Source organism: Sander lucioperca, chromosome 4 (genome assembly GCF_008315115.2).
Source record: "Sander lucioperca isolate FBNREF2018 chromosome 4, SLUC_FBN_1.2, whole genome shotgun sequence".
Lineage (NCBI taxonomy): Eukaryota > Metazoa > Chordata > Actinopteri > Perciformes > Percidae > Sander > Sander lucioperca.
In genome coordinates, this window is record NC_050176.1 from 27,598,707 (window position 1) to 27,625,937 (window position 27,231).

The 27,231-nt window shown below is 41.4% G+C and overlaps 3 protein-coding genes, 3 long non-coding RNA genes and 1 pseudogene across 9 annotated transcripts in view; 3 read left to right on the forward strand and 4 right to left on the reverse strand.

Moving 5' to 3' along the window:
• LOC116059224 overlaps positions 1-2,835 on the forward strand; it is a 22,165-nt gene extending 19,330 nt beyond the window's left edge. The window contains exon 3 of the long non-coding RNA XR_004107250.1: positions 2,824-2,835. This is a non-coding gene — a long non-coding RNA (uncharacterized LOC116059224). The remainder of the gene's footprint in view (positions 1-2,823) is intronic.
• Positions 1-13,431, reverse strand: part of LOC116059217 (E3 ubiquitin-protein ligase TRIM21-like) — a 24,793-nt gene extending 11,362 nt beyond the window's left edge. Inside the window, exons 1-2 of one of the 2 annotated variants that reach the window (XM_031312173.2) lie at positions 13,116-13,415; positions 8,714-10,350 (exon numbers count right to left, since the gene is read on the reverse strand). In XM_031312173.2, coding sequence (XP_031168033.2) covers positions 8,714-10,348 — 1,635 coding nt within the window. In that variant the 5' untranslated portion in view covers positions 10,349-10,350; positions 13,116-13,415. Of the gene's footprint in view, positions 1-8,588; positions 10,358-13,115 lie in introns of those variants that run through there. The other variant, XM_035999967.1, reaches the window with a different exon arrangement.
• Positions 1-27,231, forward strand: part of LOC116059221 (calcineurin subunit B type 1-like) — a 77,729-nt gene that overhangs the window by 42,026 nt on the left and 8,472 nt on the right. The window contains exons 1-2 of one of the 2 annotated variants that reach the window (XM_035999973.1): positions 26,116-26,290; positions 26,521-26,697. In XM_035999973.1, coding sequence (XP_035855866.1) covers positions 26,266-26,290; positions 26,521-26,697 — 202 coding nt within the window. In that variant the 5' untranslated portion in view covers positions 26,116-26,265. Of the gene's footprint in view, positions 1-26,115; positions 26,291-26,520; positions 26,698-27,231 lie in introns of those variants that run through there. The other variant, XM_031312178.2, reaches the window with a different exon arrangement.
• LOC116059220 lies at positions 1,387-4,917 on the reverse strand (annotated as a pseudogene).
• LOC118494801 lies at positions 15,359-16,983 on the reverse strand. The gene is made up of 2 exons (XR_004896995.1): positions 16,674-16,983; positions 15,359-15,973 (listed from the first exon to the last, which is right to left on the reverse strand). It is a non-coding gene; the product is annotated as an uncharacterized LOC118494801 (long non-coding RNA).
• On the forward strand, positions 16,675-17,446 carry LOC118494803. Its single transcript, XR_004896997.1, has 2 exons — positions 16,675-16,766; positions 17,122-17,446. It is a non-coding gene; the product is annotated as an uncharacterized LOC118494803 (long non-coding RNA).
• On the reverse strand, positions 17,310-23,477 carry LOC116059219 (nuclear factor 7, ovary-like). Of its 2 annotated transcripts, none has more exons than XM_031312174.2 (2): positions 23,331-23,477; positions 17,310-18,958 (listed from the first exon to the last, which is right to left on the reverse strand). In XM_031312174.2, the coding sequence occupies exon 2, from the start codon at positions 18,954-18,956 to the stop codon at positions 17,562-17,564; it is 1,395 nt and encodes a 464-aa protein (XP_031168034.2). In that variant the 5' UTR covers positions 18,957-18,958; positions 23,331-23,477; the 3' UTR covers positions 17,310-17,561. The 2 variants fall into 2 exon arrangements, with proteins under 2 accessions (XP_031168034.2, XP_031168035.2); XM_031312175.2 differs by having other exon boundaries at positions 17,310-18,965; positions 23,331-23,454.

A 27,231-nucleotide genomic window follows, 5' to 3' on the forward strand; every position in this document is an offset into this window, starting at 1 on the left:
GTTAGCATAGCATTGGATAGCGTTTCATACCAGGTATAACAGCACACATTGTGTTCTGTAGACACTAAAGGCATGTTATAGGCCTTATACTTTTAAGTTAAGCTTTAAGAATCAAATATATATTCAGCAATGTTTTCTGTGGCTCTACATCGAAGAGAAACATGAAAAAAAAATCAAGTTATTCCGCATCATTTTTTTTTTTTGCAAACTAGAAATATATACATTTGTTCCCTTAAGTAATAATTTATCAATACATGAAATAACCATACCTGCAAACTAGTTGCTTTTCGGCGAAAATTGCCTTTTTGAATGGGAAAATGTCATCCACGTGAATCGTGTGGATCCGAAGAGTTTTTATTTTTGCGGGGGGGGGTACAATTTTCAAAAACGTACTGCGGTCTTCTTCGCAATAAAACATCTTTGGTGTTATGTCACGCGAGTCATTTGGCCAATCACAATCACTAGTTTTGAGGTAAGTGCTGTTATCTGCCAACAGTATAATTGTTCTTCGCTAACGTTTTCGCTAACGTTGTTGTTTCCATGTTTAACGTTAACGTTATAATGGAAAGCAGGCTTGTTGGCTTGTCAGCTAACGTAAGATCAGCGAATTGTGTTGTTAGCCTACAATGTTAGTTCAATGTGAAGGATTTTGGCAAGGCTATCTTGCTATTAAATGCCTGCACTTCTCTCTGATGCTCCGAAACGGACGTTACAGGCAACAGAAACATCGCCGCACGTGACGCTAGTTAACACTGCACTCGACAACAGGTAACGTTAGCCTACCGCTAGCTAGTAGCTGGATTAAACACGGTTAAACTGCTGACAGCTAAACGGTGTAAAGTCTGTCTGTATTTCACTGTAGAGGATTCTAACACCAGACTGTAGCTGCCGTTGTCTGAAAAACAACACAGATGTTGCGTTCACTTGAAATTCGCCTCACCAGCCTCGTGGTGCATTCAAAGTTATTGTAAAATACCCTTTTCCCATCCAGTGGTTGTTTTTGTCAGTTAACAGGAATTTACTGGTGAAATAAGTCATTGTTATAAGTTATTGTTATTACACTTTTAATCAATCATTTCATTTTGACCCTATGGCCTTAGCAATACACAAGCCGTTCTTTAATGTCGCCGACTGTCGTTTTGTGCTCCTTTTTTTTTAAAATACACACACACACACACACACACACACACACACACATATATATATATATATATATATAATCTTTTTAAAAGTATTGGTTTAGGCACCAGCACCGTTTTAAAAGTATTGTTTTAGCACTGGGAAAATTTTGTCTTTTCCTTTATTTTCTTCTCGTGGGGAGGGGGGGCTGTATAAAAGTCACCTTTTTCAGCCCTTCTGATATCGCACACAGTGATTAGTTTACTTTGACAGGACAGATGATCAGAGGTGCAAAGTTGTGATCACCATTTTATTGTAAAGACTGGGACCGAAGAATGGGAAGAGTTTCTCAGTGAAGGAGCAGCCAGTAAAGGAGTAGATAAGAGCTGCAGCATCTACGTCATAAAAGGAGACCAGACCCTCCTCATAATCCACAAACACCCCCACCTTCTGAGGAGGAGACTTCAGAGAGAGAAGCACAGGAGGGTCAGTACCAGCTGTGTACTCATTTTTATTTTTCAACACTATAGTCCAGAAACCTTTCTGAGGGCTCGCTGTGATGTCTCCCTTCCTGTTGATCGACTCTCTGGCCACTCCTAAAGTCCAGTCAGTGTTTTCTTTAACTTCAACCTCAAATTAAAATCTGCCTGAAGAGAAACTCTGCTTTCCTAAAACACAGGGAATGAGAGAAAATCTCTCTGGGTTGTTTGGGATATACTTCTTAACCTTACCAAAACATGATTGTTGGACTTGTTTCCCATCATCAGACAAGATGAGTTTAGGATGTGCTGTATCAGGATCAAGAGTCACATCCACTGCATACTGCTGGACCCTCTTCAGCTCAGCTTCAACCAGCTTCTTCATCTCTTCACTGAGTGTCTCCTCAAGCTGAACCACAGCTTTCACCACAGTCCCCTCATATGATGATGGAAAGACGCTGACCTGCTTCCAGTCCTTGGTGAGTGGAGGTTGTTGGATGTTTAGGGACTGGACACTCTGGAGAAGATGGAGGTGGTCTTCAGAGCGTGAGAGCTGCTCCACCTCAGTGCTTCTCTTCATCAGCTCAGAGATTTCCTGTTCCAGCTCTTTGATGAAAGCTTCGGCCTGTTTTTCTGTTGTTTTCTGCTTCTCTTTGATCGTGTTGATGAGCTCATTCAGGCCTCTCTCAACAGACTCCTTCAGAGAAGTGAAGACCTGAACACCTTCTGCTATCTCTCTGTCTGCATCTTCCTCACTGAGGTCGACTGAGTGTTTGATCTCCTGAATCTTCAGTTGTCTCTTCTGGATCATCTGCTGAATTTCAGCCTCTAGCTCTGCCTTCTTTTCTTCATATCCTTCTTTCAGAGGAACAACATCATGCATCTTGTGGTCTAAAACAGTGCAGAGCATGCAGACACGTCTGGTCGGTCTTACAGAACAGCTCCAGAGGTTTATCGTGCTTCGTACACATCCTGTCTTCCAGGTTCTCCACAGGGTCGATCAGCTGATGTCTTTTCAGACCTGACATGGTCAGATGAGGCTCCAGGTGAGTCTCACAGTAGGAGGCCAGACACACCAGGCAGGACTTGAGGGCCTTCAGTTTGGTTCCAGTGCAGACGTCACAGGGAACTTCTCCTGGTTTGGACACTTGTTGCTCTGAGCTGCTGCTGCTGGCTTTCTGTTGAGCTGACTGTCTGAACTGAGCAACCATCTCAGAGAACAAAGTGTTGACCCTCAGATCAGGTCTTGTGGTAAAACCCTCCTTACACATCGGGCACAGGTACTGGTCATTAGCATCCCAGTGTTCATTGATGCAGTTCTTGCAGAAGTTGTGACCACATGGTGTGCTGACAGGATCAGTGAACACATCCAGACAGATGGAGCACAGAAACTGATCTTCAGATGGCAGATAGTTTGCAGCAGCCATGTCTACACACTGGGTGAAAGAAAAGAAAAACATTAAATTCAAAATACAGTTTTAATTAAAGCAGCAAGCAGTGATGGACAGGCCCTTGCATCTCCCCGTACATTGGGGTTGTTATCGAGACGCGGATATGCACGGCCGTGCATTTGCGAGACTGTCAGACACCATGCACGTGTCGTATCATTTCCATTGTCCATAAGCGTCTATGACAAAGGGTTAATGATTTATAAAAAGGTGGCGGGGCAAACCGTCACCAATGGAAAAAGGAATTACCTGCTGAGTGCAAAAATGTGTCTCACAAGAATCTACACCAAACGGTTCATGAGTTAGGGAAGGGCGTGGCGATGTATACCCACAAGACCCACACTTTGTTGCTCAATATCAAGTGTAGACCACACATTGTAAATGTCATGCATCAGATGGTGTTTGTCATATATGGTTGATTTCCTTTTGCCAGCAGGTGGCGCTACGAGTATGAGTCAGCATTGGCATGTAGATGTCCTCAGGCCTAGACTCTTATCAAGAATTTTTTTGAGCAGATTGGACAATGTACACTCGAGTTACAACAATTTACAATTTCATGGTGAAACGCACAAAATGGCTGTCGCGCCACGCCCACGTCTTTCAACAAAAATGTAAGATTTTAATAAGTTTTCATCGATGAGGTCTTAAGATTACACAAAAGTAATTTGAAATCGATCGAATGTTATCTCTAGGAGGCTTTTGTTAAAGTACGATGCCTTGAAATAATGAAAAGTGTACTAAATTTGCACAGTAAATTCAAAATTGCTGACTTCCTGTTGAGTTACGGGCACACGCCCCAAGAGGCTTTTTATGTCTCAATAAATTTAAGTTACTCTATGTGAAAGTTAAAGGAGGGAGCTTTTACTTTGACAACTGTTTGGGGCGCTTGGAGCCAATTTTTCATACCTGAGCGCAAAACCCACAAAATGTCACATTTTTCATCCTGAATCGTGTGCACGTTTTGGTGAGTTTTCAAGAACCCCTAAAAATGTAATTCATTAGAGAGAATAATAAATGGAGCAATTTCAATAAGGTGATCCCTAATTATTTGTTGAAAAAGAAGGAAGTGCGATTACTCTACTTTTAAGTTAGTTAAGTACTTTTAAGCAGCTGACGCACGCTCAGGTAAAGTGTTTTGACTTGTTTTGATGAGCTGTGAGCAACCACAAACATTTAAGCCGTGCTGACAAGCTGAAGCTTGCTACTCTGACAAAATGGCACAGAATATGTCCACATCCTGTTGCGTAGACCAGTTTTTATTAAAACAAACAGCACTGCTAACAAAGCTCTGCTTACTTGATGACAAACACATGTTTATTTCCTCCAGCTGCTTCACAATAAAAGCCTCCCACTGGTTCTCTGGTTGAAAGCTTTTTATTGTGAAACAGCCAGAGGAGATAGAGGAAGCTGTAGGCAGTCAGTAAACGGACAGAAAACCACAGACATTGCGTTCCAAGTTCCTAAAGTCCTGAGAACTGACACAGAGAGACTGTTTAAAGCTGTTAAAGTGATCTACTGTATAGTGAACCTGCAGACAAACAGCCATAGTTATATTGTTACCAATTTCACAAGAAATTAAAAGAGAGGAACTTCCTGCCTGAGTAGAGCTGAAGTTTAGTGTTAATCCTGGTTGTAGAAAGTGTAAATCTGATCAGCTGTATTCACCAGTGTTTGGCAGAGACTCTGCTGTGTTGTTGAGAAAGACCTGATGAAGTCAGTTTGACTTTTCTTTCAGAGAGAAACAGAGACTTGTCTCGACTGCAGCGTGGCTGACACTCTGACAAACTTAACTTTCATTTCTGGAGTGTGACGTTGAAGCTCTCCTCTTTCCAGTGTTGCTCCTCCTCTTACTGCAGCTCTGTTATTAGGTTTCGTTTCCTCATGTTTGGACATGATTTTAGAGACATACAAGTTTTCCCCAGCCTAACGTGAGGTGAAGCAATACTGTACCCAACTTATTTGCGCGTTAACTTTGTTTGAGGGGAAGCACTGAGCTGTGTAGACACCCTGTGATAAGTGGAAGAGTTAAGAATACTCTACACTACTAGCAGCCCAAACAACTATCAGGACAATTGTAAAAAGTCATCAGGAAGGTGTATCAGTGTTTGGTGAACAGCACAGTGACTCCATGCTGGTTATCTCTTTGTGTTGTGGTCCATCCAGTGGTCGCTCTGTGCCATAACACCAGGAAGTGGTGTACATGGAAGCTTGTTGTTTCTGTGGTGCAACCATTAAAATGACTGAACCCAGCACTGAGGTTTTTTTATGGTTTACTAGGGCTGCACAGTTAACCGCAATTTTATCGAAATCACAATATAGACTAGTGCAATATCCAAATTGCAGGGGGGCTAAAATGTGTTTAACCGTTCTGAATGAAGTATTGTGGTGCTGCAGAGACGTCTTGGGCCTACAGATCATATCTACAGACTACAGGAGAACATCTTTGTTTGGTACAGATTCTTGCAAAAATCACACTACATGACTATAGTACATTTTTATTTGTGTTTCAATGAAAATTGATCATTCCCTCCAATATCGTGAAACAAATCGCAATTGCAACATCAGTCAAAATAATTGCAATTTGACATTTTCCTCATATCGTGCAGCCCTGGTGTTTACCTTTTTAAAATTGCATTAAATAACACCAGCACCATTTTTACATTTTCATTTATTAACTATTTAAATGTGTCTTGTAAGGGCTGATCCAGATTTCCATGCACAACTTTGAGCACCAAATAAAAAAGCTGTTTTTTTTTTTTTTATTTTAATCCAAATTTAAGATCATCCTGCTCCCTTAGTTTTATACTGTAGTCTTTGCAGTGATGCCTGTGCCTTTCAGCCACTGAAACAAAATATAAAAGAAAAGGATATTTGCCTTCGGTATGATTCTTGAAGTTATGTCTGTAGTTGAGGATTAAAAGACTGCTATGTTGATAACAATACATTTCTTTACTCTTGTTATTTTGGGTGTGTGTCCAGATCGGCATGGTTGTATTTCAGTTAGCCTAACAGCTGGTCTGATTTGCATTGAGAGATGATTTTATGGAAAGTACCCCATGCCAATCTCTAGGTATGGTGAAGGGTATGTGATGATGTGGGGCTAGTTTAATTCCAAAGGCCAAGGGAACTTTATCAGGATGCATAGTATCCTGGATCCATGAAATAACTAAAAGTCAAAATAAAAGTCTGCCTGCCTCTATGGGAATTTAACATTGGGGTGTACTGACTTATGCCCCCTGTATTTTAAGGAAGAACATTTATTTAATTACGATACATTATTCATTCACAAAGAAAATTGGTGTCCTTAAAGGTTGGATTTTTTTCTATTTTTTTTTAATTAAGGCATTAAGATCAATTTCCAAAAGATGATTTTTTTAATTCCTTTTTTTAGTCAACTTTAGCATGGGTTCATAAACTTATGCTGAGCACTGTATGATATCTGGAGTTCCTCACAGACACTCAGGATGTTTTACTCTGTCTGATGTTCAGGATTAATAGACTGCTATGTTGATAATAATACATTTCTTTAATCTTGTTATTTTGGGTGTGTGTCCACAAACAACCGGGGTCTAGAGCTGAAGATCTTTGCCCGAACCTGACGGGACCCGACGGACCCGGTCTTAATTTCTATCATGTTACGCGGGCTCGGGCCGGGCTCGGGCTTGCGCTCCGAGTTGCGCAGTAAACGAGCGGTCCGGTGAAGCGTTTCGATTGGCGTGTAAATGGATGCTGAGGAGGTGAAACAGAGGCTGGCTTCTGGAGGACTTATTTTATTTCTTTGTTCCAACTTCCACGTGGCCGATAGCCTCCGTTAGTCATGAATAAATTCTGTTAAAAAATGTATACATCACTCATTCTTGACGGAAGACAAGAGAGCTGTGTGCGTGCGGCGCAGTCTCTTTTTTTCTTTCTCTCCCTTTTCCGCCGAGTGGTGCGTGTGCCCGCTCGCGGCGTGAAGAGCGTGTCCGCGCTATTTTCTGACATGCACTCTAACCACTGCTGATAGACGGCCTTTTGTTCAGTCGGGCTGTAAATGGGTTCGGGCTTTTAAAAATCTGTCAATCAAAATGTACTTGTCGGGCTCGGGCCGAATTCTGTCGGGTTCGGGCCTTGTCGGGCCGAACTTTTAAGGCCCGATTACAGCTCTACCGGGGTCGGCCCGTGGCGGAGGCAGCACACTTGAATGCTAGGGGCGCCGTCTATCTGATTGATATCAGTCTCGCTGTTTACTGTTCACTCTCTGACAGCCGTACTGTATTTAATCACTGCTGGTGGAAACAACCATTTCCTCCTGCCGCTCCTTCACATTAAAAGCATCCAACTGGTGAAACACACAGGGAGCTTTTATTGTGAAGCAGCCACAGGAAACACAATGTACTCGTAATGAAATACAACTTCTGTGTAAACCAGCTTTTCTGTTCAGTGTTTGGTGTTCAAGTCACTGTTTACTCAGGCCTTGTGTTCAACAGCTGCTTTATTTTACAGTTTTTATTTTTACAATCACATATTTACAGATTTCTTTGACTCATAAAGCATCTTACCAGTATTCACACAATCTATTCTATTATATCCATTAACTTTTTATGCCCGGTATAACGACCCATACTATGGTCTGTAGACACTACAGGCATGTAATAGGCCTTGATCTTTGATATAGCTTCATAACTAGGGTTGGGTATCGTTTGTTTTTTTCTGATACCGGTGCTAAAGCGGTACTTTTAAAACGGTGCCGGTGCCTGAACCGATACTTTTTAAGAAAGTAAAAAAAAAAGAAGTGTACTAAACAACAGTCGGCGACATTTAAGAACAACTTGTTTATTACTACGGCCATATGGTCAAAATTAAATGATTTAATAGTAATGTAATAACTATAACTTATAATAAACAATAACTAATTTCACCAGTAAATTGCTGTTGAATGACAAAAACAACCACCAGATGGGAAAAGGGTATTTTACAATAACTTTGAATGCACCGCGAGGCTGTAGGTTACCAGTTTCAGTGAACGCACCGTCTGTTTTTCCGACGTCGGCATCTGCTGCGCTGCAGAGCAGACTGTTGAAATACAATCACACTTTACACTGTTTAACGTTAGCTGTCAGCATTTTAACCTGTTTAATCCAGCTGCTAGCTAAAGCTAGGCTAACGTTAGCTGCTGTTGAGTGGAGTGGAAAGTCAGGCACCGAAATAAGGCACCCAAATGTTCGTTCTTATTCGGTCTTGTTACTACCGTTTAGGTCGGAACCGGTGCCTATTGGCACCGCGTTTCGGTACCCAACCCTATTCATAACATAATGAAATATTCAGTAATATGTTTTCTGTGGCTGCACATCAAATAGAAATAAGACATTTTGCAGCATTTATTTGCAAATTGACTCAAACTGGCATATTTGTCTTTTAAAACTAATTTCTTCTGAAAGTTAAAATAAATGTTTGGAATTAACAGAGGTGTAAATAGATAATCTTTACATAACGTGTGTCATAATACATCAAATGAATGTCTTGATTATGTATTGGGATACGTATAATACACAATTACAACAATGAATTATAAATCACCACTGTAAAGACATGTTGTACAACAAATGTAAAAACTTGAAATATGTGCATTTGATCCCTTGAATAGAATTGAATCAATACATGAAATAAGATCAGTGATTAGTTCACTCTGACAGGAGTGATGATCAGAGGTGCAGAGTTTTTACCATCGTTATTACCAGGCCAAAGGTATAAGAAGAGTTTCTCAGTGAAGGAGCAGCCAGTAAAGGAGTAGATAAGAGCTGCAGCATCTACGTCATAAAAGGAGACCAGACCCTCCTCATAATCCACAAACACCCCCACCTTCTGAGGAGGAGACTTCAGAGAGAGACGGACTGGAGGTCTAGTAGCAGCTTGGTACTCACTTCTCTTTCTTAAACATGTAGTCCACAAACCATCCTCAGGACTCAGTGTGATGTTTCCCTTCCTGTTGATCGACTCTCTGGCCACTCCTAAATCCCATTCAGTCTTTCCTTTCACTTGAACCTCAAAGTAAAATCTGCCTGAAGAGAAACTCTGCTTTCCTAAAACACAAGCACAAGCTGAAAATCTCTTTGGGTTGTCTGGGAGATTCTTCTTTACATCACCATGATTCACTTGTTTCCTATCATGAGACAGGATGAGTTGAGGATGTGCTGTATCAGGATCAAGAGTCACATCCACTGCATACTGCTGGACCCTCTTCAGCTTGGCTTTAAGCAGCTTCTTCACGTCTTTACTGAGTGTCTCCTCCAGCTGAACCACAGCTTTCACCACAGTCCCCTCATATGATGTTGGACGGACGCCGACCTGCTTCCAGTCCTTGGTGGGTGGAGGTTGTTGGATGTTTAGGGACTGGACACTCTGGAGAAGATGGAGGTGGTCTTCAGAGCGTGAAATCTGCTCCACCTCAGTGCTTCTCTTCATCAGCTCAGAGATTTCCTGTTCCAGCTCTTTGATGAAAGCTTCGGCCTGTTTTTCTGTTGTTTTCTGTTTCTCTTTGATCGTGTTGATGAGCTCATTCAGGCCTCTCTCAACAGACTCCTTCAGAGAAGTGAAGACCTGAACACCTTCTGCTATCTCTCTGTCTGCATCTTCCTCACTGAGGTCGACTGAGTGTTTGATCTCCTGAATCTTCAGTCGTCTCTTCTGGATCATCTGCTGAATATTAGCCTCTGTCTTCCCCAGCTCTGCCTTCTTTTCTTCATATTCTTCTTTCAGAGGAACAACATCATGCATCTTGTGGTCTGAAACATGGCAGAGCATGCAGACACATGTCTGGTCGGTCTTACAGAACAGCTCCAGAGGTTTATCGTGCTTCGTACACATCCTGCCTTCCAGGTTCTCCACAGGGTCGATCAGCTGATGTCTTTTCAGACCTGACATGGTCAGATGAGGCTCCAGGTGAGTCTCACAGTAGGAGGCCAGACACACCAGGCAGGACTTCAGGGCCTTCGGTTTGGTTCCAGTGCAGACGTCACAGGGAACTTCTCCTGGTTTGGCACATCGTTGCTCTGAGCTGCTGCTGCTGGCTTTCTGTTGAGCTGACTGTCTGAACTGAGCGACCATCTCAGAGATGAAAGTGTTGACTCTCAGATCAGGTCTTGTGTTAAAAGCCTCTTTACACATCGGACACAGGTACTGGTCGTTAATGTTCCAGTGTTCATTGATGCATTTTCTGCAGAAGTTGTGACCACATGATGTGGCGACAGGATCAGTGAACACATCCAGACAGATGGAGCACAGAAACTGATCTTCAGATGACAGATAGTTTGCAGCAGCCATATCTACACACTGAATGTTAAAGAAAAGAAAAAAACACTTAATTAAAAACAGCTTTAATCATTTGTTTAAAAAGTGTTATTATTGTTCTTTTAAGTAAAATATAGGGCTTGAGATTGCGACCAAATAGTTTTTGCAACCATTTTTTTTAGACTTGCTGAATAATGAGGAAGGAGGAAGTCTGCCAGAGTTGGCCAATGTGTGTGAGAGATGGAGGGTCCATGAGTGATTAGTCAACTGCGTGGATAACAATATAAAAATATAACAATCATTATATTGCAGTCCTTAATTAATTTATGAGTGGTGATTCGCAGCCGAAGCTCATCCATTTTGTTTGCTAACGACCGTACATTGGTGAGAAAAATGCTGTATAATGATAGCCAATAAAAAGGTAGCCTTAGTTTAACATTTGAATACAGTTTCTGACCAATTATATTGAACGTTTTTATTCTGTCAAAACAAATAGTGTCGTGAGCACCTCTTTCTCTGGCTCGCTCATCATTCAATCTTTCCCACACTGGGTGTTACATACTTAGTTAGATACTCCCCTTTCTGTGGAAGTTTAATCACCCAAGATATGATCGTTATGTTAGTGTTATCAAAAAATACAGAGGTGGGAGGGAGAGCCTTTTTGAGGCACAGGCAGTAATACACTAGCCTGGTCCTACCAGACTCTGGTCCACTAGCCTGGTCCTACCAGACTCTGGTCCACCAGCCTGGTCCTACCAGACTCTGGTCCACCAGCCTGGTCCTACCAGACTCTGGTACACTAGCCTGGTCCTACCAGACTCTGGTACACTAGCCATGTCCTACCAGACTCTGGTCCATTAGCCTGGCCCTACCAGACTCTGGTCCATTAGCCTGCCCCTACCAGACTCTGGTCCATTAGCCTGGTCCTACCAGACTCTGGTCCACTAGCCTGGTCCTACCAGACTCTGGTACACTAGCCTGGTCCTACCAGACTCTGGTCCACTAGCCTGGTCCTACCAGACTCTGGTCCACTAGCCTGGTCCTACCAGACTCTGGTACACTAGCCTGGTCCTACCAGACTCTGGTCCATTTCATTAGTCCAGAGAGTCTGGCCTCTCTCCATTGACAAGTGTTAACTTCCTTGAAGGCGGGTACTCTGTTGAAGTTTAAAACTATTGGATCTGCCCAGAGCCACTCTGGATCTGCCGTAACCAATTGCTAACGTTTGGTCGTAACGTCGGCTTAGCATCGCTCGCGTTAGCCTTAGCCAATTCCTTCACCACTAACGGAGCGAGCTGGAAAATCAAACTGTTCCTGAACCCCGTGGGGAGGAGGGCCACGACATCACGGCCACCAACACAACTCAGCAAAGATTGTTCTTGCTCAGGCTTTAACTTCTGGATATTCAGCAGCGTCGCCACAACGGACCGAATGGCTTCGCTCACATCTTTCTCCGCCGCCATTACGGAACTACAACTCAAACTAGCGCACGGCCTCAACGTCATCGTTCTCAACCACTCCCTCTTGTCGCTGATTGGACCGCCAAATATTTGGCCGGAGAAAACCCAAGAATATACTGCGAACCCAGACAGAGGACTGAAGGGAAATGAAAATTGAGCGGATACAGTTCATTGACAATAATACTTTTACATTTCTGAATGTGCATTTGTTAAACACCATTCAATTAAAATGTGACTGCTAAATGTGAAAACGTTTTAGTTAGGGGCTACAGTGCTCCTTATAAAAGTTAGTGTAGAGCCCTGACATATATTAGGTAGTCAGTTTGAATAATATATGCAACAGCGTACATTGAAGCTGTGCTGACAAGCTGAAGATCGCTGCTCTGACAAAACAGAACATCCTGTTGTGTCAGCCAGTTTTTACTGAAGTCTGTATTAGAGATGGTCCGACACCATTTTTTGCTTCCCGATACCGATTCCGATACCTGAACTTGCATATTGGCCGATACCGAGTACTGATCCGATACCAGTGTGTCATATATTTTATTATGTTTTAACAGCTGTATACTACTATCTCTGTATGGATGATATGATGTATAACAGCTGTATACTACTATCTCTGTATGATGATATGATGTATAACAGCTGTATACTACTATCTCTGTATGGATGTGATATTATTTCTATCTTTGTTGTCAGTCTGGCTCAGGTTAAACTCTTTGTGAAACATGAACAAACACAAACAATGAACGCCCCAGAACTTTCTTTTATTCTGCAGTTTGACAGTCAGTTATAACGGAGAAAGAACATAAATAAACTACTTTAACGTAGATTTTATTTAGGGCTTTATTACGTTGTAATGGTGCATAAACTCCAGTACTTCCCGATACCAGTGTTTTAGGCAGTGATACTGGTATTTGTATCAGAACATCTCTAGTCTGTATATATACTGCTAACAAAGCTCTGAATACTTGAACACATTTCATTTCCTCCAGCTGCTTCACATTAAAAGCCTCCCACTGGTTCTCTGGTTGAAAGCTTTTATTGTGAAACAGCCAGAGAAGATAGAGGAAGCTGTATTTATGACGTGATCCGTAAACAGTAACAATAGCAGTAAAGTAGGAAGTAATCTAAACTCCAGTCCTGAGAACTGACACAGAGAGACTGTTTAAAGCTGTTAAAGTGATCTACTGTATAGTGGGCCTGTAGACAAACAGCCATAGTTATATTGTTACCAATTTCACAAGAAATTAAAAGAGAGGAACTTCCTGCCTGAGTAGAGCTGAAGTTTAGTGTTAATCCTGGTTGTAGAAAGTGTAAATCTGATCAGCTGTACTCACCAGTGTTTGGCAGAGACTCTGCTGTGTTGTTGAGAAAGACCTGATGAAGTCAGTTTGACTTTTCTTTCAGAGAGAAACAGAGACTTGTCTCGACTGCAGCGTGGCTGACACTCTGACAAACTTCACTTTCATTTCTGGAGTGTGACGTTGAAGCTCTCCTCTTTCCAGTGTTGCTCCTCCTCTTACTGCAGCTCTGTTGTTAGGTTTCCTCCCTCTCATGTTCACTCTTATTGTGAAATACCAGGGCGTTGTCTGGTTAATATGGAGCAAAGATGGAGCTTTATCTAACAGGGTAATCATGTGTGTTGACACTTTATGGGGCGTCAGTTTGACTTACAACAGAAGAGTTAAGTTTAGAGATTATTGGACACGTCTCGCACATCTGCAACAAAGATATGACAATAAAGTCCAAGACATACTACCATCCAATCATACAACACATGCAATACGTATTATCAGCAAGACAATCATTGTTTATTAAAGTGATGCTATTTTATTTCTGCTTAAGATATTGATTGAGATAATAGTTTGCAGTGATGCGTGTGCCTTTTAACCACTAAAAACCAAATTATAAAAGAAAAGGATAGTTGCCTTTGGTATGATTCTTGAAATAAGAAAACTCGTCCAGTTTTTCTTACAGATGTTTTAGACATGAGAGTGACAACCAAGAAATCTTTATTTAGACTGAAGATATGATCTCAGGAGTTCCTCATAGACACTCAGGAGGTTTTACTCTGTCTGTCTGTCTGTCTGTAGTTCAGGATTAAAAGACTGATATGTTGATAATAATATATGTCTTTAACCCTCCTGTTGTCCTCTGATCACATTTGACCCATTTTCAAAAAGTTTCTATATCAGAAATTTTGGTTTTCTTTCAACCAAATTTAAAAAAATAAATAATGTGGATGGTTCCGTACAACTATTACTCTTTACAAGTAAAATAAATGATCAGTTCAGTACTTGAATTTGGGTGTTTTATTCAATTTGATAGCATTTGAAGAATTTTTGTGTGTGTATATATATATATATATATATATATATATTAGGGCCGGGACTTTAACGCGTTAATTAAGATTAATTAATTACGGGACTTTAACGCGTTAATTAATTACGCAAAAAATAAATAACATAATGTTAACCACACTTATTTTTGCACCGCGGAACGTTTTTCAATGAATGAGTTTCGACGGACCGATTATACTGGAGCACCAACTAGCGTTCTTGACTTCCGACAACAACAAACCACAGTGAACATGAACGAAGAAGCTGACGAGACCGCTTTGCTTGGCCCCGTGGATGGGAAATTTTCTTTTAAAAAACGAAAAGATGGAAGCGTCGACAAGAGCGTGGTTGTGTGCAAGCTATGCAACAAGGAATTTGCGTATCACCGCAGCACATCGAGCCTCAAATATCACCTCAACGCAAAACACATAGGAGTTAGCGTGGACGTTAGCCCGACCGATTAAAATGCGATTAATTTCGATTAATTACAAAGCCTCTAATTAATTAGATTAATTTTTTTAATCGAGTCCCGGCCCTAATATATATAAATATATATATATATATATAAATTAATAAAAGAATGTTGAAAAAAGTGACAAAAATTTCAAACAGTTGGGGGGACAAAAAGTTTTAATTTAAAAATTTGACCCAGAAAAACAAAAAGTTGATTGGTCGACAAGAAGACATTGCGAGGGTTAAATTCATCGGGAGCAAAAAATGTCGGAAAAATCGTCAAAAAAACCCACAAAAACGTCAGAAGGCGCAGAAAAAAATCAACAAAAACATCGGAAAAAGTGACCAAAAAATACTTGCATAAAAGCGACAAAAGTTGTCATGTTGAAAAAAAAAAAAAAAAAAAATTCGATTTTGACCTAGAAAATCAAAAAGACAACACGAGAGTTATTCTTGTTATTTTGGGTGTGTGTCCACGAACAGTTAACAACAGTCGGGGTCGGCCCGTGGCGGAGGCAGCACACTTGAATGCTAGGGGCGCCGTCTATCTGATTGATATCAGTCTCGCTGTTTACTGTTCACTCTCTGACAGCCGTACTGTATTCAATCACTGCTGCTGGAAACAACCATTTCCTCCTGCCACTCCTTCACATTAAAAGCATCCAACTGGTGAAACACACAGGGAGCTTTTATTGTGAAACACAATGTACTCGTAATGAAATACAACTTCTGTGTAAACCAGCTTTTCTGTTCAGTGTTTGGTGTTCAAGTCACTGTTTACTCAGGCCTTGTGTTCAACAGCTGCTTTATTTTACAGTTTTTATTTTTACAATCACATATTTACAGATTTCTTTGACTCATAAAGCATCTTACAGTATTCACAAAACAAATAAAAATGGCTTAAGAGATGAGTAATTAAGCAATACCCTTTCACACAATCTGTTCTATTATATCATTAACTTTTTTATACCCGGTATAACGACCCATACATCACATGGTCAGTCCGTACCAGACCTTTTGTAATCACTTCAGAAATTGTTAACTCAACAATTCTCAAAATTTCTGTGAGTGATTTTTATGTATGTGAGATATGTGGTTGTTGTGTTATTGTGTTATGTTATACTATGGTCTGTAGACACTATAGGCATGTAATAGGCCTTAATCTTTAATATAGCTTCATAACATAATGAAATATTCAGCAATATGTTTTCTGTGCATCCACATGAAATAGAAAAAAATCAAGATATTGCAGCATTTTTTGCAAATTGAGTCAAACTTTATATATATATATATTTGGTGTCTTTACAAACTAAATGTCTGTGGGTTTAACAGATGTTTAAATAGATATTTTTGGTATATAGATATATGTTGACTATGTCATGAGATACATTATAATAAGAAATCTTAAAGCAGCCATATTATGCTCATTTTCAGGTTCATAATTGTATTTTAAGGTTGTACCAGAATAGGTTTACATGGTTTAATTTTCAAAAAACACCATATTGTTGTTGTACTGCACCGCTCTCTCTCACTGCTGCAGATCCTCTTTTCAGCTGGTCTCTGTTTTAGCTACAGAGTGAGACCTCTTTTCTTCTTCTTCTTCTGTATTATCTTTGATTGCACTTGCACATGCCCAGTAGCTCAGATGTAGATCATGTCAGCTAGCTAGCTCCATAGACAGTAAAAGAAAGGCTGTTTCTACAACTTCGGTCAGTTACAAGGCAGGATTAGCTGGGAGACTTCTAAATGAGGGCGCACATGGAAGTAGTTCTTTTGTAGATTATGGTGAACTTGTGTGGTGTTGTAGCAGTGCTTTGCTATTGAGAACGAGGTAGCATGCTAGCGTTAGCATGCTAGCGTTAGCAGGCTAACGCTACGAGCTAATGGTTGCGGTTAGCCTGCTCGTTTCGGCTTGTGACGTCACAAGCCGTGCCGATTTTGAACAGCTCACCCAGAGACTGAAGGCAGGACACATTCAGAAACTGTATCTCACTCTAAACAGCATGGATGGATTTTTTTCAAAGTTTGTATGTGTGTGGAAGCACCAGAGACACAAAATAACACCCCAAATCCCAGAAAGTGATTTTTTCATAATATGGGCACTTTAACAATGAAGTGTAAATCAATCACCACAGTAAGCAGATTCTGTAGAACATAAGATGTAAACTATAAATATGTACTTTTGTTTCCTTAAAGGTGCTGTAGGTGGGATTGTGAAGATCCAGGACTTAGCCAAAAAAATTGAACATCGACAACTTCTCGGTCCCTCCCCACTTTCCGCTAAAGCACAAAACGGTCTCCTAAGCCCCTCCCCCCACAAGGGAGAATGAATGCGTGTGCATGAGCAGTGATTGACACGCAGTTAGACACCCCCCCCCATGGCCCTGATTGGTGCATCTGAACAGGGAGCGGTGGATTTTTGTTAGGCTTTAGGTGGTGCCAATGACCTGCTTCATGTATTTCTACTGGAACATAGGGTCAGTTTCAACAATAAACTGAAAAATATGACAGAAAGTTAGTTTTATAAGTCTTACCTACTGCACCTTTAAAGGGTGACACTACAGTAGAGTTTGGTGGATTTCCAGTTTCACTGATTGTGTTCGATGTACGAGGCTAAACCCGTTTGATTTTATGCTAACAGGTTAAACCGGCATTTACACCGGCTCAAGCCTTCACTACAGGCAAAAACATACATTTTCAATTTTTAGTTTTTGGGCTATTTTGCTTCCTTAACATGTCGTCTTTTAGACTGGTCAGGGGGAAATATCCGAAATACACATTTTAGGTTATTTTACTACACTTTGTCTTTCTGCACCTGTAAATTTCTCCTAAATTAACCACAAGTTAGCATTAGGTCTGGTCTCATTAGCATATTTCAGAAAACTTTAAATACAAAAGATAATTGTCTTAATGTAAGTAATCAACTGGTTTCTATAACTATTTTCCCTATTCACCTGCAGTGAATCTCCTTAAATGAAATGAGATGAGTGATTAGTTTATTCTGACAGGAGAGATGATCAGAGCTGTAGACTTTTTACCACCACAATGACTGAAGTATGGGAAGAGTTTCTCAGTGAAGGAGCAGCCAGTAAAGGAGTAGATAAGAGCTGCAGTATCTACGTCATAAAAGGAGACCAGACCCTCCTCATAATCCACAAACACCCCCACCTTCTTAGGCCGAGACTTCAGAGAGAGGACTGAAGGGCCAGCACGAGCTTTGTACTCATTTACATTTCTCAACAATTTTATCCACACACCATTCTGAGGGCTCGCTGTGATTTGTCCCTCCCTGTTGATCGACTCTCTGGCCACTCCTAAAGTCCATTCAGTCTTTCTTTTAACCTGAACTTCAAAATAAAATCTGCCTGAAGAGAAACTCTGCTTTCCCAAAACACAAACACATTCAGAAAATCTCCCTGGGTTGTCCAAGAGATTTCTTTTTACCTTACCAGGACGTACTTGTTTCCTATCATGAGACAGGATGAGATCAGGATGTGCTGTATCAGGATCAAGAGTCACATCCACTGCATACTGCTGGACCCTCTTCAGCTCAGACTGAAGTAGCTTCTTCACATCTTTACTGAGCATCTCCTCCAGCTGAGCCACAGCTCTCACCACAGTCCCCTCATATGATGGACAGACCCTGACCTCTGTCCAGTCGTTGGTGGGTGGAGGTTGTTGGATGTTTAGGGACTGGACACTCTGGAGAAGATGGAGGTGGTCTTCAGAGCGTGAGAGCTGCTCCACCTCAGTGCTTCTCTTCATCAGCTCAGAGATTTCCTGTTCCAGCTCTTTGATGAAAGCTTCGGCCTGTTTTTCTGTTGTTTTCTGCTTCTCTTTGATCGTGTCGATGAGCTCATTCAGGCCTCTCTCAACAGACTCCTTCAGAGAAGTGAAGACCTGAACACCTTCTGCTATCTCTCTGTCTGCATCTTCCTCACTGAGGTCGACTGAGTGTTTGATCTCCTGAATCTTCAGTCGTCTCTTCTGGATCATCTGCTGAATTTCAGCCTCTGTCTTCCCCAGCTCGGCCTTCTTTCCTTCATATCCTTCTTTCAGAGGAACAACATCATGCGTCTTGTGGTCAGGGCAGCGCATGCAGACACATGTCTGGTCTGTCTTGCTGCTGCTGGCTTTCTGTTGAGCTGACTGTCTGAACTGAGCAACCATCTCAGAGATGAAAGTGTTGATTTTCAAATCAGGTCTTATAGTAAAACCCTCCTGGCACATCGGACACAGGTACTGGTCATTATTATTCCAGTGTTCTGTGATGCAGTTCTTGCAGAAGTTGTGTCCACATGATGTGGTGACAGGATCAGTGAACACATCCAGACAGATGGAGCACAGAAACTGATCTTCAGATGACAGATAGTTTGCAGCAGCCATATCTACACACTGAATGTTAAAGAAAAGGAAAACAAAAACACTTATTTGTTTAAAAGTGTTATGATTGTACAGTGCTCCAAACTGCACCCAAATTGTTGGATTTTGCAACCAATTTTTGAGACGGTGCAAGTATTTTTTACAACTACTTGGACATGTGCCACCTGGAAATTTTTTTTTTTTTATTTCATGTTGGAAAAAAAAAAAAAGGAGGGAGAGGGTCCCTGAGTGATTAGTCAACTGCGTGGTTAACGTTATCTACACTCATGTTTCTCGCTTTCGTGGCGTCACGCTAATCGCCTGTGAAAGTCAACCATGCTGAAACATAGAGCAGTGCTGGTTTTCAGCAGCTACTGAATATCTGCTCTGAATATGTGGTGAAATATGATGATGTTGAGAGCAGAGACCGCTTCTATGAAAAGAATATACATATAGGGCCCTATCTGGTCTTACAGGGAGGTGTGTTCAGGTGCATTCTGGGCGTGCTGGTCTTACAGGGAGGTGTGTTCAGGTGCATTCTGGGTGTGCTGGTCTTACAGGGAGGTGTGTTCAGGTGCATTCTGGGCGTGCTGGTCTTACAGGGAGGTGTGTTCAGGTGCATTCTGGGCGTATTGCTATCTTGAGGCAGTGGGAAGTGATCGCGCCATTGACCGACAAAAACCTGGTCTAAAGTCAACAACGCAGCATTTCATTGTTATTTTAACAGAGCATTAGTAAAATGCTCCTAGGCTCGTGCACAGCGTGTGCACACTATGCTTGTTACACACACAGGGACGCACAGCAGCACACACACATGCAGAAGATTACAAATAAAACTAGAACTGCAAGCAGTTATCACGGGGTCCAAGCCACCCACGCCAGTCGGCCCCAACACCCGGGGGAGCGCGCGAAAGCGGAACCTGAAGTCGGGCGGCGGGGAGGCAAACGTCGCTAAATATCGAGAGGCACAAGCCACGACGTCTGCGGTACGTCGCCGTTGGAAACGTAGCGGCCAACAGTTCACCTCCACGCTTATACGCACTACCTTTAAAAATTCTCTACAATAAACAATCTTCTTAACCCCCCTGACCGCAGGAGACAGCAGAGAGAAATGAGAGAGTGTCTGAGAGGGTGGAGGGGGGAGGCAGGCGTGGTGGTTGAAGGAGCAGGGGAGGTGGTCAAGTTGTTGCAAATGGCGTCATAGGCGCCGATTTATGTTTTCCTCCTTGGGTGCTTCGTGGGAAATTAAGCATCAATGCCACCGAAATAACCAATCACACTATGACAGATGCTCCACTTAGCACCAACTGCAATGTTTAATTGCACGGTATCGCTGCCTATGAATGGTGTTGATTTTGGATTGAAAAAGTGAGAGAAAAGAGTTGAATTTGTCCACTGTGAAGGTTGTAGAAACTTTGTCAGGTGGGTTAAGAAGTTTGTTTATTGTAAAAAACCAGGGGAGCGCACAAAAGTAAAAACCAAAATGTAACGGTAGGAGACAAACATCAATAATTATTGAGAAGTGTGAGCTGCAAGGACTGTGGTATATTTCCATTGCAAATACCCCATTAACATTGAGTTAAAGTGCCAAAACTGGTCTACGTTGATTATAGCGCCCCCTAATGGCCGATCTTCGCCAAATTTGGTACAGAGCCTCAGAGCGGCATGCTGAACGAGCAACAAGTTTCGTGGTGATTGCTTTTACCGTGGCAGAGATATTGCATATGCAAATTTCCCATTTAAATGCATTGAGTTATTGGCCAAAACAAATAAACGTTGCTTATAGCGCCCCCTAAAGGCCGATCTTCGCCAAATTTGGTACAGAGCATCATAGTGGGATGTTGAACAATGAACTCAAGTTCCTTGTTGATAACATTTAATTTGGCCGAGATATGATATGATACGTGTGGGGTAGCTAGCTATGAAAATTTGTTTGGTCGTCAAATGCGCATACTTTAACGTAGCAAAATTCCTTGAGTAACTTTTGGTCAGGTTGATCTGATGATGCTACGTACCAGTTTTCGTGCTGATCCGTCGCACGGCCTAGGACAAGTTCGAAAAAGTTGGTTTTGCACATTGCGCGATATTGCGAAAATATTTAGGCAAAAATGGGCGTGGCCTATATCATGTGATTCAGCTTGATTCAAGGAACACGTAGATGTAAGGATTTCTAATGTGCGTTGTGTAATGTGGGAGTTAAAGGCAAAAAACCATTATAGCGCCACCTAGTGGTCCACATCTGTAATTTTTGGTATGTGTGGTCCATGACCCATTGTCTATCTACCCTGTAAATTTAAAGTTGTTCACATTAGTGTAAGTGGTGAATCTAGACTTGGGTACCATAGGCCACGCCCACTTTGACCCCTCAGTACCCCACTCTAGAGATGGCCTCAGGAGTCTCCGTAGATGGCACCCATCAAATTTTGTAAAAATCGGATGAGCCGTTCATGAGATATAAACATTTTGTAATTGTAGCGCCCCCTAGTGACCAATTTTCATAAAACGCGGGAGAGTCCTCCAGGCGGTCATGTCAAACAAGATTCTAAAGTTTGGCGTTGATAGCGTTTATTTTGGCTGAGATATAGAAAAGTTAGTGTTTTACTAGTTAGCTACACAAATTTGTTCGTGCGTAATATGCGCAATTTTTATCCTATAAAAATTCTTTTTATTAACTTTTTGTCAGGTCGGTCTGGAGATGCTACGGTCCAACTTTCGTGCAGATCGGTCGCATGGTCTGCACGTAGCTTTGCTATTGCCCGTTCTTACAGCCTCGGGCTTGGACCCCTCAATATTACGGTGCAAATCCTCCATCATAACAGCAATGCTCCAAGGTCCAAACGCGCCTGGCTTTTAAAGGGAATGGGAGATGATCTCTGATTGGTTGATTGCATGTTACGCCCAAAACACACCTCTGATTAATGAAGGCACTAAGTACAACCCTTTAGAACCATGCACCCGGCGCACGGACCGTTTTTTTCAGCCACCAAAATTAGCAAAAGTGGATATGGACACGCCCTAAACGCACCGGCACCAGGCGCTTCACGCCGTGCGATTAGATCATTAAAATAGGGCCCTTGGGCTGCTTTGCCTATCCGAAAGTTAACGACATGTTTCTTTACTTTGAATACACAGTTGCTTATCAAATGTTTAATCAGGCAAAACAAACAGTGCTTGTGTTCTCTCTCTCTCTCTCTCTCTCTGTCTCTCTCTCTCTCTCTCTCTCTCTCTCTGTCTCTCTCTCTAACTGGGTGTTAGATTCTTAGTTAGACACTCCCCTTTCCGTGGTAGTTTGATCACCTTAGATATGATTGTTATTTCAGTGTTAACGCAAAAGAAAACAGAGGGAGGGACAGCCTGTATGAGGCAGAGGCATAATACAGTATATTGACAGTAATAATATACTGTTTACATTCCTGAATGTGCATTTGTTTAACCCTTGTGTTGTCCTTGGGTCAAATTTGACCCGTTTTCAAAGTATTTTATATCAGAAATATGGGTTTCTTTGAACCAAAATGCCCAAAAATAACAAGGGTGCATGAATGTACCTTGTGTGGAACCCATACAACATTCTTTGCATGTAAAATAAATGATTACATTCATTGGATTTTGGGTGTTTTATAAAATTTTTATAACATTTGAAAAGCATGTTTAAATGGTTTTAAAACAGTATTCTGAAACTAAACTTTGACATATACCAGTCTGTGATCCACTCAACATCCTCTGATCTTAACTATTAGTAAAAAAAATAAGTCATAATGTCTGCCTTTTTAAGTCAAAAATTAGGTATAATGTCCTTTAAATTAGGTTTAAAACAAAACATTCAAAAAAAGTGACAAAAGCATAAAAAATGCTGAAAAAAAGCACCAATATTTCAATTTCACTTTTGACGTGGATGGACAACAAGTTCATGGACGAAGGGAAGACAACACAGGGGTTAAACATTGTAGTTATTTGCATTTATTTAAAATGAAAAAAATGAGGGTATTGTGAAAATTTGCATTGCAGGTTGATTCAGGATGTGCAACGTTGCTCCTAGTAAAAAAAGTTAGTCTGGAGCCCTGTTGGTTGTTGAATAAATCTAGTGTTTATGTTTTATACAGATGTCTGCAATGTAGTTTCTTTCCGTTGGAAGAGGCACTCGCCATTTCAATGTTTTTACTGTAATATGATAGTAAAGGCATCTTATCTTGTAGATCTTATAAGCCCCCACACATGGTCCTGACTCTTAGTTTCCACAGTGGAAAAAGAGGTCTAAAATGTCCAATATATCCAAACACTGCCAGTTTTTATTCTTTTAAGAAAGAGAACAATAGCTATGGCAACATTAGTATTAGTTTTATTTTACACAACGATTGAAATTTCTGTTAAAACGCAGTAAATCTGATCAGCTGTACTCACCAGTGTTTGGCAGAGACTCTGCTGTGTTGTTGAGAAAGACCTGATGAAGTCAGTTTGACTTTTCTTTCAGAGAGAAACAGAGACTTGTCTCGACTGCAGCGTGGATGACACTACACTTTCATTTCTGGAGTGTGACGTTGAAGCTCTCCTCTTTCCAGTGTTGCTCCTCCTCTTACTGCAGCTGCAAAATACTTACTGCAAAATAGCCCCACATCATCACATACCCTTCACCATACCCCCACATCATCACATACCCTTCACCATACCTAGAGATTAACATGGTTTTATGTCGGTTAGCCTAATAGCTGGTCTGATTTGCATTGAGAGATGATTTTATGGAAAGTACCCCATGCCAACCTCTAGGGTTGGGTATGTGATGATGTGGGGTATGGTGAAGGGTATGTGATGATGTGGGGGTATGGTGAAGGGTATGTGATGATGTGGGGGTATGGTGAAGGGTATGTGATGATGTGGGGGTATGGTGAAGGGTATGTGATGATGTGGGGGCCAAGGGAACTTTATCAGGATGCATAGTATCCTGGATCCATGACATAACTGGCCTTTCAAAATAAAAGTCTGCCTGCCTCTATGGGAATTTAACATAGGGGTGTACTGACTTTTGTTGCCAGCGGTTTAGACATTAATGTCTGTGTGTTGAGTTATTTTGAGGTGACAGCACATTCACACTGTTATACAAGCTGGACACTTCATACTTTACATTGTAGGAAAGTGTAATTTCTTCAGTGTTGTGCCATTAAAAGATATGAAATATTTACTAAAATTTTAGGGGTGTACTCACGTTTGTGAGATACTGTATGTGACTTTTTTTGCAACGAAAATGCGGGGATTATGAAATCATGCAAGCCCCGCATATTTTGCGCGGAAATTGGCAATTTATGCGTCGAAAGTGCGGCGTATTTGAAAAATAAAATGCGGCCCCCGCGCATAAATATGCGGACTTTGGCTGATTATGCATTGAATTATGAGATCTTATTATGTGGGTACTTGTCACCCTAGGGGTACTCTGGAGGACTGCAGGGGGTACGTGTCCCCCTAGTGGTACTCTGGAGGACTGCAGAGGGTACGTGTCCCCCTAGGGGTACTCTGGAGGACTGCAGGGGGTACGTGTCCCCCTAGGGGTACTTTAGAGGACTGCAGGGGGTCTGTGGTACTCTGGAGGACTGCAGGGGGTACGTGTCCCCCTAGTGGTACTCTGGAGGACTGCAGGGGGTACGTGCCCCCCTAGGGGTACTTTAGAGGACTGAAGGGGGTACGTGACATTTGTTGCAAAATGTTTTTCAGTTCCAAGGCTGTAGTTACTTCTACTGGCTTTTTTTCTCTCCAAGTTTGTCGCTTTTTTCAAAGTTTGTGTCTCAGTTTTTGAAGTCTGTCACAGGTTTTCTCATTTGTTTTGACCTATTCGTGCCTTTCTTCATTACTTTCTTCTACTGTCTCTTTTTCTTCGAAGTTCTTTTCTGCTTTTTTTTTGTCGCTTATTTGAATTTTTTCACTTGTGTTTGTTTTCAAATTTTTTATTACTATTTTTGACCTATTCTTGCCTTTCTTCCTTCTTTCTCTCTCCCCTCTTTTTCCAAGTTGTTGTCTCCTTTTGTCATCATCATCTAAATGTTCTCCAGGTCCATGGCTGTAGTTTAGTAAATCTATCTCTGACATCGCTGTATTCTTCCTCTTTATAGAGACTTTTTATTTCTACCAAATATTATTCTCGCTGGTTAGGGGGAACATGGCTTAAAAACACAGTTCAAAAGGGGGAACATTATTGAAAAAAGCGTGAGAACCAGTGAACTAGACAATCATTGTGTATTAAAGTGATTGTATTTTATTTCTGCATACGGTGCTCAGCATGGCAGCAGTTCAGTAACTTAGTCTCTAATTTTGGCCCACCTAGTTGTGCACCAAACCAAAAACATGGAAAACTATTTTTCAACTTGCAATTATGCGACACTCTAAGCACAATTTGGTAAATTTGCAGACTTTGAGACTCAGAAGTTCCCCCAGAAGCAGAGAGTTTGCATATTTCAGCTGTGTGGCAGCATACTTAGAAAATGTAATCATTTTTTTGCTTGATTTGCTAAATTCTAGGGTGGCTTTGGAACTTTTTTGCTGACTTTTTTAGGGCTTTATGTCGACCAAACTGTAAGTGAGAAGACTATATGAGACATGCAATAATTGAGTCAATGATATTTTACTTTTTCGATGAAATAAAATCATGTCAATATGCCATGCCTGGCCCTTGATGTGATTCTCTTTTTCCACTGTGGCCCGTAGTGAAGTTGAGCTTGACAGCTCTGCTCTAATCATTCCTTTGGGTTGGGATCCATCTAGTGGTCGTTTTGTGTCATAACACCAGTTACTGATATCCATGGAGGCCTGTTGTTGCTGCTGCAGTAACAATCAAGTCCAAAGGTTGACAACTTTTTGACTTTACGTTCGGCATTTGGACTTTATTCTCCTTATTCTTGACATTTCTACTCCATTGAAAATGATTTTAAAATCGTTTTTGTCATATCGTATTCTATGGATATCATGGTTTCTCTGAGCTCCACTTGTTGCTGGAGCCTTGTGGACTTTGTTTTTGGAAGATATTTTTTATTTTATTACCCTGTTTTTTATTTAAAGGACAGGCGACAGTACCTCCGTGAACTACCAGGTTACCAGCACGATACGGCCCCCACCTCCCCGGCTATCAGCAGAGTGATTAGTGTTGAAAGAGGCGTCACATGACCCGGTGTTAGGGGGCTTAGTGCTCATGCACAAGTTGAAGGAGCTGATGGGATTGTGTTTCAGTGAAATTGGACCTTGTACGATTTTCATGTGACAAATGAGAAAATTGATAGATTGAATTTAGGAGACACCGGTAGACACAACGTTCAACCAGAGTGGTGCAGAGGGAGAGACCAGAAACTGAACAACTATGGCGAGTAGGAACAAGAAATCAGGTACGTTTGATCGGGTCGTACGGCGGGAAATGGTTTCTACGGGCAGCACGGATAGGATACAGGTAGACGGCAGGCGTTTTAATGGTGTGTCCTGAAGCTCACAGGTTAGAAGTGTCCTCCAAACTTGCTGCTCAGAAAACATCCGAACAATCTCCTGTTTGTCTGGAAACTTTTGTTTGTTTCAGACGCTGAATTTAAGTCTGTCTCTCTCTCTCTCTGTTTCTTTTCAGTCGATGCTGATGAGATTAAGAGGCTAGGAAAGAGATTTAAGAAACTCGACCTAGATAACTCCGGCTCCCTGAGTGTGGAGGAGTTCATGTCTTTACCGGAGCTCCAACAGAATCCCCTCGTGCAGCGAGTTATCGACATATTCGACACCGATGGGAACGGAGAAGTCGACTTTAAAGGTACATGCATTATAATCCCTTCTCACTCTGAAATCTCCCGTGTTCTTGAACTTAAACTTTGTTTACAGGATATTTTACTCTGTTAAAAAGTTTTCACTACTCAGTCCTGAAGATATGGTCTGACATTTTGTGCCAAAATGGGAGCTGTAATAACAATTGAATAGCATTACCTTAGCAATCAGTTTGGAGGGAGTGAGTGCACTTTTGTAATTACGTGTTTACTTCAACCAAACAAGAGTGGTGAGTCTGGTGAGATTTTGGAGCTTTTTCATGTTAAACTAAAAGGATCTTACTCTTTAACTAAAAGGTCTATCTCTGTAGGGATCCTTTCTATAATGTTGTCAGACACTTAGAATAATAATCTGATTCTGTCAGCGGCAACAACAAAACTTTTAGTGGACGCAAAAGCTACGTTCAGACTGCAGGCTGTAATGCTCCGTTTTTTTTTTTTTGACTGACATTATTTTTTTTAAATGTGTCCCGCATCAGACTCAACTGGGCATGATCTGACTGTCTAGTCTGAGCTCGCATTTA

Coding starts and splice junctions, on each gene's coding strand:
- LOC116059219 (XM_031312174.2), bottom strand. CDS start 18,956: ATGGCTGCTGCAAACTATCTGTCATCTGAAGATCAGTTTCTGTGCTCC.